The sequence below is a fragment of the Sceloporus occidentalis genome, unplaced genomic scaffold, assembly GCF_023333645.1.
Source record: "Sceloporus occidentalis isolate IW3139 unplaced genomic scaffold, rSceOcc1.0.p SCAF_5, whole genome shotgun sequence".
Classification (NCBI taxonomy): Eukaryota; Metazoa; Chordata; class Lepidosauria; order Squamata; family Phrynosomatidae; genus Sceloporus; species Sceloporus occidentalis.
In genome coordinates, this window is record NW_028316985.1 from 152732349 (window position 1) to 152746711 (window position 14363).

At 40.2% G+C, this 14363-nt stretch overlaps 1 protein-coding gene across 6 annotated transcripts in view; it reads right to left on the reverse strand.

Annotated features, from left to right (window-relative positions):
• LARP1B (La ribonucleoprotein 1B) overlaps positions 1 to 14363 on the reverse strand; it is a 56342-nt gene that overhangs the window by 13820 nt on the left and 28159 nt on the right. For all 6 annotated transcript variants that reach the window (XR_016281338.1, XM_089525823.1, XM_089525820.1 and 3 more), the window contains exons 10-12: positions 6607 to 6776; positions 5126 to 5500; positions 3069 to 3189 (exon numbers count right to left, since the gene is read on the reverse strand). Coding sequence is in view for 5 of the 6 variants with exons in the window: in XM_089525823.1 (XP_089381949.1) it covers positions 3069 to 3189; positions 5126 to 5500; positions 6607 to 6776 (666 nt within the window). In the remaining variant the exon portion in view is untranslated. The remainder of the gene's footprint in view (positions 1 to 3068; positions 3190 to 5125; positions 5501 to 6606; positions 6777 to 14363) is intronic.

Below are 14363 nucleotides of genomic sequence, written 5' to 3' on the forward strand. Positions count from 1 at the left end.
TTTTTGGTACCTTGTTCTCTGAGTTACAATCTCAGTGACTGAAAAGCAAGATGAAAGAAACCATAAAGTGATCTGCAATGGACATATCCAGATTATCACTGCAAATGTCAAGGAATGTTTTATGTTCATCAGAAGCAGTGCTCATGTTCAACACAGAACCCAAGATTCCTATAACAAAAATTGCATGGAGTAGGAATCTGGAGAAGACTGATTGAAGACAGAGCTTTCCATTGTGAACAAAAGAACAGAATTTACCTCCCGCAAAGATGCTTACACATTCAGGTGCCATGTTCTACAGAACAGTCTGGAGATGACATTGGAACAAATAGTTGCTGTGAATCCTTATCACAACTCTAAGAACTGCAGCGGAAGCAGAGTGGACATTCTCAGCACAGGAGAACTTCCCTTCAAAACACCATAGCAGATGACAGACTCAACACTTTGGTAGTGTTATCCACAGAAATGGATGATCAATTCCAGACTTGAAATCACTGGACAACTGACCTATTTTTAGAGCAGAAAGGCCAACAAGCCAACATCCAATATAAGATGTGAGAAGAAAAGTAATGAAACTTTTTTCATAGCCCTGGACAAGGACAGGATGTTTCTCAAGGCAGCAGAAATCAGCAATTCCATCCAAATCAACAGAGCCTGGGACCTCCAAACAATTCTCACAGACAACACAAACGTAAAGCTGAGCTTCTAAAAGTTCTGAAGTCAAACTTGTTTTTTAAGAAGTAGCATTCTTAATTGGAAGACACTGGTGGCTGTAAGCAGTGGCTGAAGCCACAAATCTTATCTAAAATAATAATAATTGTAAGCCGCTCTGATAGCCTTTAGGGCTGAAGGGCAGGGTATAAATGCTGTAAATAAATAAAAATAAATAAATAACCAAAGTGTTGCTACAACAGTACAGTATTTTCATAAAGCTCGCCAGAAGACCAATTTGCCCAGCACAGCACAGATCCAAATGGAACTACAAAAAGCTGTTCTGAACCGAGGTATGAGTATTTTATTACTTATTTGATGTATTTATATACCTTTCCTTCAGTCTAGTGACAAGCCATGTTGGTCTAATGCATTGCTAGGTTGCTATAGCTTCACCAATCTTTTCATTTCCGCAAAAGCAGATGCATCAGCCTCTTCAAACCTACAAGACTAATTTTATTACTCCCGTATAGCACAGAGACAGCCCATTATGACAAGATACAGCCATTTTGAATAGAAACATGGTAAGAAACATGGAAAAATTACCACCCGAAGTTTCATTTTTTCCCAGTGGGAAAAATGGGAAATTTGAAGAACATAGGGAGGGAGGAATATTTATTTTCTCCTTGGGAATTAGTAAAACACTTTTAAAGACCAGGTATCACTTACTCAAAATGCCAGGAATTGCACAGAGGAAACAGCTGTATGGAAGACAATCTACAAAATTAGAGAATGGCAACTCTTGTGCATACTGTAGGCATATATTACGCACAAATCAAAGATGCATTTTTACATCTAGTGCATGCTGCTGTCTTCATAAAAGAAACATACAGGGTGGTCATCACTGCTTAAAATAATAAACTACTGAAGGAAATAGAATTTTTATCAGTGAATTAGTTGTTATATCCAAAACATGGCTAGACTAGTTATTAAACCTGTGACTGTATAAGACTGTTTCTGTTCAAATCATAGTTTAACTCTCTCTCTCTCTCTCTCTCTCTGTGTTTGTCAATATAGGATATAGTCACAATTTTGGCCTTTTATATTTTAAAATTTCAAAACTAAGCCAAATAGTCTGATTGCATATGTTATGAAAGAAGCTTTTTATATTACTAAAACAAGCTAAGTTTAGGTTTGATACGAAATAATATTACATATATTCCATTCCCCCTCCCCTCAATTTTCCCCTTTTTTTCTGGAAAAAAATAAAGGAAACATTTTCCTCATGAATTCAAAATTTCCAGAAATCTTCTATCTCTAGTTCTGAAACAAGATTGGGAGTTGTTCTTCAGGTTAGCCACATGCCATATACTTGTACAACATTGCCTGGGGGTCCGCCTCTCCATACCCACAGGACTGTTTTCAATATCATCTCAAAATCAAAAAGAAGATTCACCAGCTTTTACAAAATCTCACAATCAGCTCCACCAACACAACATGTCATCAGTCAAGTGCAACAGCATGCAGCCATTCTTCACCAAGTTAGGCAAGCATTCTTCTCTTCAGCTACATGCCATATACTTGAAACACATTCCTGAATTGTCTTGAGCTTTAATACAAAAGACAACACAAGCTCCATGTCTAAAAGATCTGAGAACAAAGTGTTAATTAAAGAGGTGGTGTCTTTAACTTGAAGATCCAGATGTCTGTGAAGGGTGGTGGAGACCACATAGTTTTTCTCCTGGCACAACACAGAACTGAGTATAACAGCACACACTCATTCCAAGGTAGGAGACTATTTTGTTACATGCTGAATATCTGTCATGCTTTAAGTGTCTTTAGGGTGTTAAGAGAGGAGGATGTGTGACAAAGTATTTGACTCCAGTAAATCCTCGGCTCGGCCTCTAGTAACCATGCCCTCAGACCTGCCACCTCCACTAGATTTCACTCACTATCCCAGGTAATTTAATAAATGTAACATATCAAGTATCCTCTCTCTCTCTCTCTCTCTCTCTCTCTCTCTCTCTCTGATGATTAAGATGTTATTGTCATTTCAAAATTAACTTTTATTATAGTTTTTTGTGGGTTTTTTGGGCTATGTGGCCATGTTCTAGCTAGAACATGGCCACATAGCCCGAAAAACTCACAAAAAACTATGGATGCCAGCCATGAAAGCCTTCAACAAACTTTTATTATGTCAGTAACTACTCCAACCATTTCATATCATCAGTACATACATGGAAAGGCCCTTGCAACTGATAAAGGGAAGCTAATAGTGTGGCCATGTGACTCCTTCCTGGCTGGGATGGCAATAGGAGGTAACCCATTTCCAGACAGCTTTTTCCTTCAAGTTCAGAATATTCCTAATAATCATAGAGTTCTCAGCATAAACACTTTTCTTTTGGTAATGTTATTGATACCTTGTTGAGATGTTGAAGGACTAGCAGGAAGTTCTTGATTTGGATCAATTACATCAGGTGTGAGATGTTCAAATTCTTCTTTACTGATGAGATTCAACTTCTTAAAGTTTTCAACTTCTTGCTGGAATGGAGAGAAAAAATTCAGTAACCATCTATCGTAAGTTGGGCCCTATACAGACAGGCCAAAATAAAGCTGCTTCGGGCCACTTTGGAGATATGCTGTTTAAATGATGCATGCATCCTAAGAGTCCAGAAGCCATGCCAAAGCCACGATCCAGTCCTAAGGACTGTAGCACAGCTTTGGTGCAGCTTCCGGACTCTTAGGACACATGAATCATTTAAACGGCATACCTCCAAAGTGGCCCAAAGGAGCTTTATTTTGGCCTGTCTGTATGGGGCCTTACACAATTGTAAAGAGGCTACATCAAGCATCATATCAGCACAAATCTAGTGAAGTGAAGAAATGTTCTTCCTCATCCCTCCCAACTTCAGACACTGCACTGTCCACAAGTGGTCTTTGCAGTTGGTTTTAAAAGTGCACAGGGACTGTGGAGGAGGTGGAACCAGATATTCTGGCTCCAAAGTGTTCTAAGGTTTTTAAAGTTAAGAACAAGCACCTTAAATCAGGTCTGGAAATAAAATGAGAAGTAGTACAATAAGAATAAAAATATTCTTATAAGACTGATATAAGAATCTATATTATAATATATATATTATAAGATATAAGCATAGTAGTGCAATGATATTATATTGTCTGAAAAATGCCCATGAGAAGCATCTGTTTACATTATTTTACAGTTGCTACAGTTTCAGAATACTCCTCAAAGGTTGTTTTATGTAGAGTCTGCTGGAACAATATGAATTGGTAGTGACCAAAGTATGTGCTGCTGTATTCACATCTGTCATATCTCAAAAAAGAGGCTAGATGATACCCCTGCTAAAGCTGATCAAATGTATTCTTAAGCAAAACTGACCAACTAAACATCAAGGAGTAATGATAGATCCCCAAATATTCCCAGATTTTAAGCCTGATCATTTAGAGCAGAGATGGGGAAAATGTGCCTTTCCAGGAGTTGTTGCAGATACAAAGAGAAAAAACAACTAAGAGGGAAAATAAAGTAATTAAAAAGAAAAGCCCTTGTAGGAAAAAAAGGGCTCTAAGCCCAATTGTTAGTCCTAAATAGAGTTGATCCACTGAATGAGTTTTAGTAACTGTTGACTTGCCAACTTTCCATTGATTTAATAAGCTTACTCTTGTTGGGTATACCCTGCCTTGTTCAAGAGTGAGGAAAACTGCCTCACTCTTGAACAAGGCAGGAAAAGAACTAGGGAGAGGCTTCTTCTAGGAGACAAAGTAGCAAACATTCACCTATTTGATTCCCTGCCTCATGACCATGAAGGGAGAAATAAATATCAACCTAGATATTCTCCCACACCAACAATGGACATATTTGACATCATAGGCTGCACATTAAGTATTTTAATGAAAATACTATAAAAGTACAGTGGGTGGAGATTAATACAAAATTTGCACAGACTTGATACTAGGCTACTTCACCTCTGTGCCTCATTTTCAATTTGACTTACTCCTTCAATAAGTTATTCCCCTTTTCTTTAATTTTTAAAAATGAGGCAGTACACAAGCAGTAACAATTTCTTCATTCATTTACAGCCTAAATTCAAGATGAATACACAAATACAAAAGGTGCAAACATCTGAGCCAAAGCAACTTCATAAAATTGAATTACAAATGACAGAGTACCAAGCATGATTTCATTGATTGTTGAATGATGAAACTAGTTTTTTATTCTTACTTACAACCATGTAGTCCTAATTAACTACTGGTGTTAAATAAGAAATCAACACAGACAACACACTGCTCAGCCCTCTTTGCAAACAAAAGCATTATGCATTGTAATTCCAATGTATCTGTGCCTGGCAAAACTGTCCTTATAATTTAATTTCATCCACTGAAGTAGGTCCCTGAGAGAAAGAGTTGTGGAAAAATATCCATTCATTAAATCATATTCAGTTCAACAGTTCAAATACATAATTACCTTCATAGCAACACAGTCATTTTCTGTCTGCTCTGTCCACAAATCCTGTTCATAGTAGTACAAGCCATCGTTAATAACTTTGGCAAGTTCTGATGTAATTTTTGCCCGTGACACATGGTTGCCAGTACGATCCCCTCCAGGATGTTTTCTCATATATGGTGGTGTTTGTGTTACAATCAAAATCTTATTTAAATCCTGATCATCAATTTCATAATCTGAATCACTGTCTGACCACTCTGTAAATGTTTTCTTGCGGCCTTCTATTCGTTCCAGCTCTTCATCAAATAAAAAATCAAGCTCTTCCTGTTCTTGTTCCTCTGCAGGCAGTGCTGACTGCTGCTGACCCAACATTTCCTCAAGAGTAGGCACAGATTCCTGAAAAAAGTCAAAAGTGCATTACAAAAGTGCTTCAGTGAATCAAAGACACAGCCTAATATATTAGGCTTGAAAAAATACTGAGATAGTATCTAAATGAAAAGAAGATTAACAGACTGATTAACTGCAAGTTATTATGGGGAAAAGAGCATTATTAAATTATTCTTTCATTATATTTGCATTTTATGCTTCAAATGCAGTGTGTCAAATGTTTTATGGGCCAGAAAAGGTGGTGCCAGCGCGTATCACACCAGGGCCATAGCAACCACACACACCTGGCCCCGACATGGGCTGCTGACATGATCCTGAACTGGGCCACCGGAAGGAGCAAATTCTATCTGCTCCTTCATTGCTTGGTACTTTCTGGATGGCACAGCCTCCGGCTACATTTGGGGCATGCGTCATCTGAATCCTACGCCCAGAATGTAGCCAGAATCCGCATCATTTGGTCCATGTGTTTTAGGCCATAGCCAGCTTGCCCAAAATTACAATTTTGAAGCATTTGCACAAGTCCAGTCTGCCAAGTATTTTTAATATACTGAGATAACAGATTCCAGGCAAACAGGCAGTGCTGAGAAACTACAGTGAATAATTGTGGTGAACCATTTCCAGTGGTTCATTAAAACTAAATAATAGATGGATACAAACACACAAAAACAGTAGAGAAAGAAAAAGTAATAAGGATTAGGTTCAGCAGGCAGGAACCAAACAGGTAACAGTGGCTATAGAGGTTACAATAGTTATTCCAAAGTAAACCTATTTGCTTTGGCCTCTGAGGGAGAGAAGGGCACCCAGCAAATGATGGATTTAATGCCAACCCTGCTGCCATCACTTTTTCACTGTGTACCTTGTTGTATTTAGAGTGTAAGCCTGAGAGCAGGGAACTGTCAGGGTAATGATTTGTAAAATGCCCTGGAAAACCTTCAGCTTTAGGGTGGGTATAAATACACAAAGTAAATAAATAAATAAATACTTTATTTCTTTCTACAATCCTCCTCCCCCTAAAGACATGTCAAAATAGTCATCTTCATATGCCTTATCTCTCCTAGATCAAAAACAGAGCCTGAAATAATGTCCTACATGGTATTTTAAAGATTGTAAAATACCTTTGATTTGGCTGGGGATGGACGATGTCTTTTTTTAACTTCTATCCAAGGTTCAGAGTCCAGATCTGGCAAGCTTGTTGATAACCCTTTAGTCATCATTTGAAAGCTACTTGTTTCAGTGCTCTTCTTAGTACTTTGGCTTCCGATTCTTGGAGAGTTTGGTGCAGATTCTAAAATTGAGAAAATTGTTTCTGTATTTAGAATACATTAAGATTTTATGTAAGAAAAACTATTATTTGAATTAATCTTTCATTAAGTTCATTAAATTCACACTTTATTACACATATGATAAATTAATCTCTTCACCAGTGTAACAGTCAAAGATAAATAAGATAGTGGAAGTAATGAGTGCTACAATGGATGGGCTGCACCTGAACCCCCAAGAGTTGTATGCAGCCCAGCATAGAACAATTGTTTCATTCCATTCACGAGCCAAAGAACAGCACAATTGAAAAAAGAGGTCAGATTTACTGTGAATTTCCCTTCTGTTTACCATTTTAAACGACAGTACAGCCAACTTTACAACTGCCAATCTCAACTGTAGCATGTAATGGTGTACATGTCGCTCCACCCAAGCAAGCGTTCAGTGATACCTGCTGGAATTGCAGAACTACAAGCCAGATAAACTAAGTCTATACGCGCTGAAATCCATCTATCACAGACATAATAATGTTGACCCCACCCACCTACCCATCCACCCACACATCATATGAAACAAATAGAAAGAGTTAAAATCTCTATGAACATTTAAAGGTGTTCCTTCATATATGAGGAACAGGAAATAGTAAAATCACTGTCAATCTGGAAGGTGATCAGGACTCCAGGGTACTTCCCCATATGTGGTATGACCACTGCTGCATTGGAACAACTATGAAGTCCAAAAGCCAAATTCTTTCTAAGTATGGAGCGAACAAAAGGAACACATGTGGGAAGGAATACAACTGCCTCCAAATAATACAGAAAACATACTCAAGCACTGGTGTAGTGAGGGGCTTACCCTGGAGGAGAGAGCTGAAGGGGCTAAGGGCGGCCAGGTGGTAGAGATAGAGGGGGAGGGAAGAAAGGACCCAGGGGCGGAGCCGGTAGGGGGAGGAGAAACAGCTGTGAAGGGGATAAAGGAGGAAGGGCTGAGGCGTGTGGGGAGGAGGGAAGGACGCGGAAGAGCCAGTCGGGGAGTTGCTGCCAAGCTAGGGAAGGAGCAGGTGGTCAGGAGCCCAAGGCGAGACAGTGTCCCAGTGTCCCTGCAGATGAGGCCACGGGCCTGGAGACGAGGACCTCACGAGGGGGTCCAGCTACGGAACCCCAGGGAGGAAGGGGGCTTCGCCTTCTCGGACACCGAGGAGTGGTCTACGAGGAGCGTACAAGACTTAGAGGACAAGTGGTGGGACCCCAAAGGGGAACATTGGGAGACCGGGCCGCCACCCAAAGAGAAGGAGAAAGCTGAGATAGAGCCCCTAGAGAAGTATCTGGGGCCCCGTGACGCCGGAAGGAGGAACAAGGAAGCCACGGGCCTATCCTTAGAGGCTGAGGGGAAAGCGGAGTAGCCACGTGGAACAGACGGACGGGAAGCCCAGTGTTAAGTTGGACTAGTTCATCTGAGGTGGAGTTTATGTTGTACTGTTGGTCGAGGGACTGTTCTCATTAAAGGTTATTGTTTCGGCTGCAGAAGGCTGTGTAAGTTTGTTGCGCACGTGGAGGGAGCTAGAGGGAGGAGCTCACACCACCACATTATGCAACCTGCTGCGCCAGCCCCACCCACAACTGGCATCTAGGAACCTGAGTTAATTAGTTGCTTTTGCAAGATGCTATAAAAGAATCTTTGCTTTGATATTTATAGTGATTAAATAGAATTCCATTTATCAATTGTTGCCAACTTAGTCTTTTCACTTGTGCATTCAGATAGCCTTAAAATGTCACTAAAATGAAAGAAAGAGAGGATGGCTAGATTGTTCACTTTTCTGGACAGAAAAAAAGCATTCTGCCTAAGACCAATTAACCTGCTAGTCCAATCATTACCAGATTCTGTACCTTGATTGTAATAATTGTCATGTGAATGTTTTCAAAATATATGGTAGAATGATTGAGAGACTAGATGAACTGCTGCAATGTGCAGTCAACTGATAAACTGTACTGCTTCCGAGAAAGACCATTCAACCAGCCAACGTACATTGGCAATGTGCCTTTCAACTGGTCAGACATGAATCTGTTGTGACCTGGTTCCTCACAAAACCACTTCCAGTGACATTACTTTTATTTTCTAAGTACAGTAAGAACAGGAGGCTAAATAAAATTGCTAGTTCCCGTTTAGAGGTAGATCAAGAATCAAGGGGATTTGTACTAATATTGATTTACCATACCATTACTTCCCTTCTAGACACTATACTTCTATTGATGCAACCTAGAATCGCACTGGCCTTTTTAGCTGCCGCATCACACTGTTGACTCATGTTCAGCCTGTGGTCTACTAGGACTCCTAGAAACTTTTCACACGTAGTCTCATTCAGCCAGGTGTCCCTCATCCTATATCTATGCATTCCATTCTTTTTGCCTTAGGCGCAGTACGCTGAATGAATCTTCATGATAAGTATATCTTCACAGAATGGCCCGGAGAAGCAATGCACTACTACTGGGATATACCCAAGCCCATTTATTTGTAGGTGGGATTATTTTGCTGAAAAGACTGCCTGCAGCACTGTTCTGCCAAATGCTGCTTTTGCTGATTGATATTTTTTGTCTATTTTATATAGTGTTATACAAGTGATTGGCTTTGCCCATCCTCCTGCCTCACAAATTTCTGACAATGATCCCAACACTGAATTTGCTGAAGCTGTGGCCATAGATCTTGTTGAATGTGGCCAGACTGGAGTTGGTCATTACAACTTTCCCAATCGTAAGATGCATGCTTTTATCCATCTTCCAATAACTACTTTTGATGCTTTTTGCGCTATTGTATGAGGATTGTAGGATACAAACAGAGACTACATTTTGCAGGAAATTGTGTTCTGTGTTCTTTTTAACTATTGTTTTATGGCTCTACATAGATCTAACGTATGCCATCTAATTTCCTCCGGATGTTCTGGAATCGAGAAAGAATTTAGAAGATATAATATCTCTGGTATCATGAACCTGTGTGGACATTTTGGTAAGAATGACGAATCCATTCTTTCTTTCTCAATTTTGCAATAATTTGACTTTATATTTAAGGCCAATATTTCCGATACCCTTTTTTCCAATGTAGTGGCCACAAGGAATGTGACCTTGTAAGTTAACATTCCCAATGTTTTTTCTCTTAAAAGTTTGAATGGTAGTTTAATTAGTCTGAGTACCAAATTCAAATCCCAAGTTGGCAACCTACCGTATTTTCCGGCGTATAAGATGACTGGGCGTATAAGACGACCCCTAACCTTTCCAGTTAAAATATAGAGTTTGGGATTTACCTGCCATATAAGACTACCCCCTCTTCCAAGGCACACCAAATAAAAATTTAAAAAACATCAGATTTGATTTCAGTATGGTGATTTTAATTCAGATGCTTATGACATGCAGGTACTTAGCAGGAAAACTTGTTGTATACAAAGCCTGCTTAGATTGGTCAGCTCTCGCTGCCTATCCAGCTCTCCCTGTCTCCAAGACTATCAGAGCGGTAGTGCAAACATGGCCCTTTTTTCCATGCAGCTTGCTCCACCCTTCACTTACACCTTCCCGGTGAGGCACCCCCTCACTTCGTCATCAGGACCGTGTTAAGTCACTTCTTTATACGAATCCTAGTGAGTAGATTTTCTTCTACCATACTTGTACAACACCGCCCTTGCTGCTTTCATACGGTCGCCACATATGGTGGGGATGCAGCCGCGGCCGTTTTTGAGCTCCCCCCACCATATGCGGCGACCGCAAATTCTCCAATCTGGCTTGGAAGTTTCAGCACCTGCCCTATAAGACGACTCCCGACTTTTGAGAAGATTTTCCTGGGTTAGAAAGTAGTCTTATACACCAGAAAATACAGTATGTCTTCTTGGATATGACTTTAGTGTTGCTTCACTTAAGAAACGCTTCATGTGTTGTTGATTTGATACAGGTATTCTGTCAAATTCAAGGACTGTGGACAGTGCTGCCACTTGTCTCTTTAATGTGTTAGGTCTTAAGACTTTTCTGCAATTCATCCTGAAGAAATTGTAAAACAAGTCTGATATTTATGACACGGAGCTGTAAGTCTTTATCTGTATACCTTTTCCCAAAAGTTCTCCATGTTCTTGCATATAATGAGGTTGTGGATTCTCTTCAGGATACCATCATTGTTTCTATTACTTCCTTGGAATAGCCCATTCGTTCTAATTTTTGACGTTCAATTTCTAAGCTGTTAAACTGAGTCATTCTGAATTCAGATGTAGAATTGGCCTTTGACTTAACAAGTCTGCTCTGCATGGAGGTTTCTGTGGTTGGTCCACTACCATTTGGAGTATCAGAGGGAACCAAGGATGCTGTGGCCAGTAAAGTGCTATCAACACCACTGTGGTCTTTTTGTCCTATATTTTTCTTAGAACTTTTTGCATTATTTGAGTTGGCAAGAATGCACAATGACATCCCCTGGGCCATTTCTTTGCCAGAGCATCATGTGCCTCTGCTTCTCTGCTCTCATCTATTGAATAAAATTTCCTTCTTTTTGCATTTTTCCTGTTGCAAAAAGATCTAGTTTGAATGGACTCCATTTTTCCTGGAGCTGTTTGAAAACCATGGTGTGTAATTCCCATTCTCCCAGATGTAATGTATTGCAACTCAAGTAGTCTGCTCTTACATTGTACATTCCTTTCAAATACAATGCTGTTAGTGACAGCAAATTCTTCTCTGTGCATTTGAATAATAGCTTTGATTCTGGAGTGTATGGCACTTCTGGAGTGTATGGCACTTCTGGAGTGTATGCCACCTTGTTTCATTATGTATGCTTTTACCATCATATTGTCCATCCAGATTTGAACATAATGACCTTGACTACGACTCATAAATCTGTGTAAAGCTAAAAGGTAGCTTTTAATTCTAAGTAGTTGATGCTATGTTTCTTGTCTTGTCGTGTCCACTTTCCTAGAGCTGACATATATTCCTGCTGTGCCCCCCATCCTGACAGACTTGCATCTGTGATTACTCTTGTGTATTCTGTGATTTTAACTGTATTCCTGTTTACTTTTGTTGTTGTTATCCACTATACCATATGCTCTTTTACAGGACTTGGAATCATTATTGAATATCGAGATGTTTTGGCTCATTGATGTGGCTTTAGTAATGCCTGTAGTGCTTTGTAATGGTGAATTCCCCATTGAACTAGCTGTATGGATGATATCAAAATTCCTAGTATTTTTGCCAATGTCATTATCTGCAGTCTTGCTGTAATGTTTGTAATACTGCTTCTCTTAATTCTTTTGTCCTCTGACAGTGTTACATATGCTATCTTTGTGTTTATTATAGCTCCTAGATGAATTAATTAGGTGGTTGAGATTAACTGACTCTTCTCATAGTTTATTAGGAAACCATAACTCTCCAATAAGTATACTGTGTGGTTCAAATCCTGTTCTAGTTTCTCCTCTGTTTTTGCTTTCACAAGTGTGTCATCCAAATATGGAAATAATTGCATTTTCCTTTGTCTTAGGTACACTATTATTGGAATCGGGACCTTTGTGAACACATGAGGAGCTGATGCCAGTCCATCAGTTCCATTGAGAAAGAAAAACGGGAGGTGTCTCAAGAAACCAGGATGGATGACTAAGGAACTTTCAACCAAGCTAAGTTTGAAACGGAACATGTATAAGAAATGGAAAAAGGGGGAAATCACGAAAAAGGAATTCAAAGAAATAGCAGGCATGTGTAGGGGTAAAGTCAGAAAAGCTAAAGCGCAGAATGAACTCAGGCTTGCTAGAGAGGTTAAGAACAATAAAAAGGGTTTTTTTGGATATGTCCGCAGCAAGAGGAAGAAGAAGGAAACGGTAGGGCCACTGCGTGGAGAAGATGGCAAAATGCTAACAGGAGATAGAGAAAAGGCAGAATTACTCAACACCTTCTTTGCCTCAGTCTTCTCAGAAAAGGCAAAGGGTGCTCAACCTGAGGATAATGGAGCAGAGGACAGAATAGGGGAATTTCAGCACAGAATAAGTAAAGAGATAGTAGAGGAACACCTTGTTAATCTAAATGAATTTAAGTCTCCGGGACCAGATGAACTCCATCCAAGGGTATTAAAAGAACTGGCAAAAGTAATATCGGAGCCATTGGCAATCATATTTGAAAACTCCTGGAGAACAGGAGAGATCCCAGCAGACTGCCGAAGGGCAAACGTTGTCCCCATCTTCAAAAAGGGGAAAAAAGAGGATCCCAACAATTATTGTCCAGTTAGTCTGACATCAGTTCTAGGAAAGATTCTGGAGCAGATCATTAAACAGAGAGTCTGTGAACATCTAGAAGGCAATGCCATAATCACAAAAAGTCAACATGGGTTTCAGAGAAACAAGTCATGCCAGACTAATCTCTTTCTTTGATAAAATTACCAGCTTGGTAGATGAAGGGAATGCTGTGGATATAGTATATCTTGATTTCAGTAAGGCCTTTGACAAGGTTTCCCATGACATTCTTGCAAACAAGCTTGTAAAATGTGGGCTAGACAAGGTAACTGTTAAATGGATCTGTAATTGGTTGACCGGCCGAACCCAAAGGGTGCTCAACAATGGATCCTTTTCATCCTGGAGAGAAGTGACCAGTGGGGTCCCACAGGGCTCTGTCCTGGGCCCAGTGCTATTCAACATCTTTATCAATGACCTGGATGACAGAATTGGGAGCATACTTATCAAATTTGCAGATGACACCAAATTAGGGGGAATAGCTAATACCCCAGAGGACAGGATCAAGATTCAAAATGACCTGAATAGACTAGAAAGCTGGGCCAAAGCTAACAAAATGAAATTCAACACAGAGAAATGTAAGGTATTGCACTTAGGGAGGAAAAATAAAATGCACAGATATAGGATGGGTGACACCTGGCTGAATGAAACTACGTGTGAAAGGGATCTAGGAGTCCAAGTAGACCACAAGTTGAACATGAGTGAACAGTGTGATGCGGCAGCTAAAAAGGCCAATGCTATTTTAGGCTGCATCAATAGAAGTATAGTGTCTAGATCAAGAGAAGTAATAGTGTCACTGTATTCTGCTTTGGTCAGGCCCCACCTAGAATATTGTGTCCAGTTCTGGGCGCCACAATTCAGAAAGGACATTGAGAAACTGGAGCGTGTCCAAAGGAGGGCGACAAAAATGGTGAAGGGTCTGGAAACCATGCCCTATGAGGAACGACTTAGGGAGCTGGGGATGTTTAGCCTGGAGAAAAGAAGGTTAAGAGGTGATGTGATAGCCCTGTTTAAATATTTGAAAGGATGTCATATTGAGGAGGGAGCAAGCTTGTTTTCTGCTGCTCCAGAGAACAGGACCCGGAACAATGGATGCAAGCTACAGGAAAAGAGATTCCACCTGAACATTAGGAGGAACTTCCTGACAGTAAGGGCTGTTCGACAGTGGAATGCCCTTCCTCGGAAGGTGATAGAGTTTCCTTCCTTGGAGGTCTTTAAACAGAGGCTGGATGGCCATCTGTCAGGGATGCTTTGATTTGGATTTCCTGCATGGCAAGGGGTTGGACTGGATGGCCCTAGTGGTCTCTTCCAACTCTACGATTCTATGATTCAAATGGGAGAGCTTTGAAGTAAAAACGGTCTCCTCGATATTGGAATCTT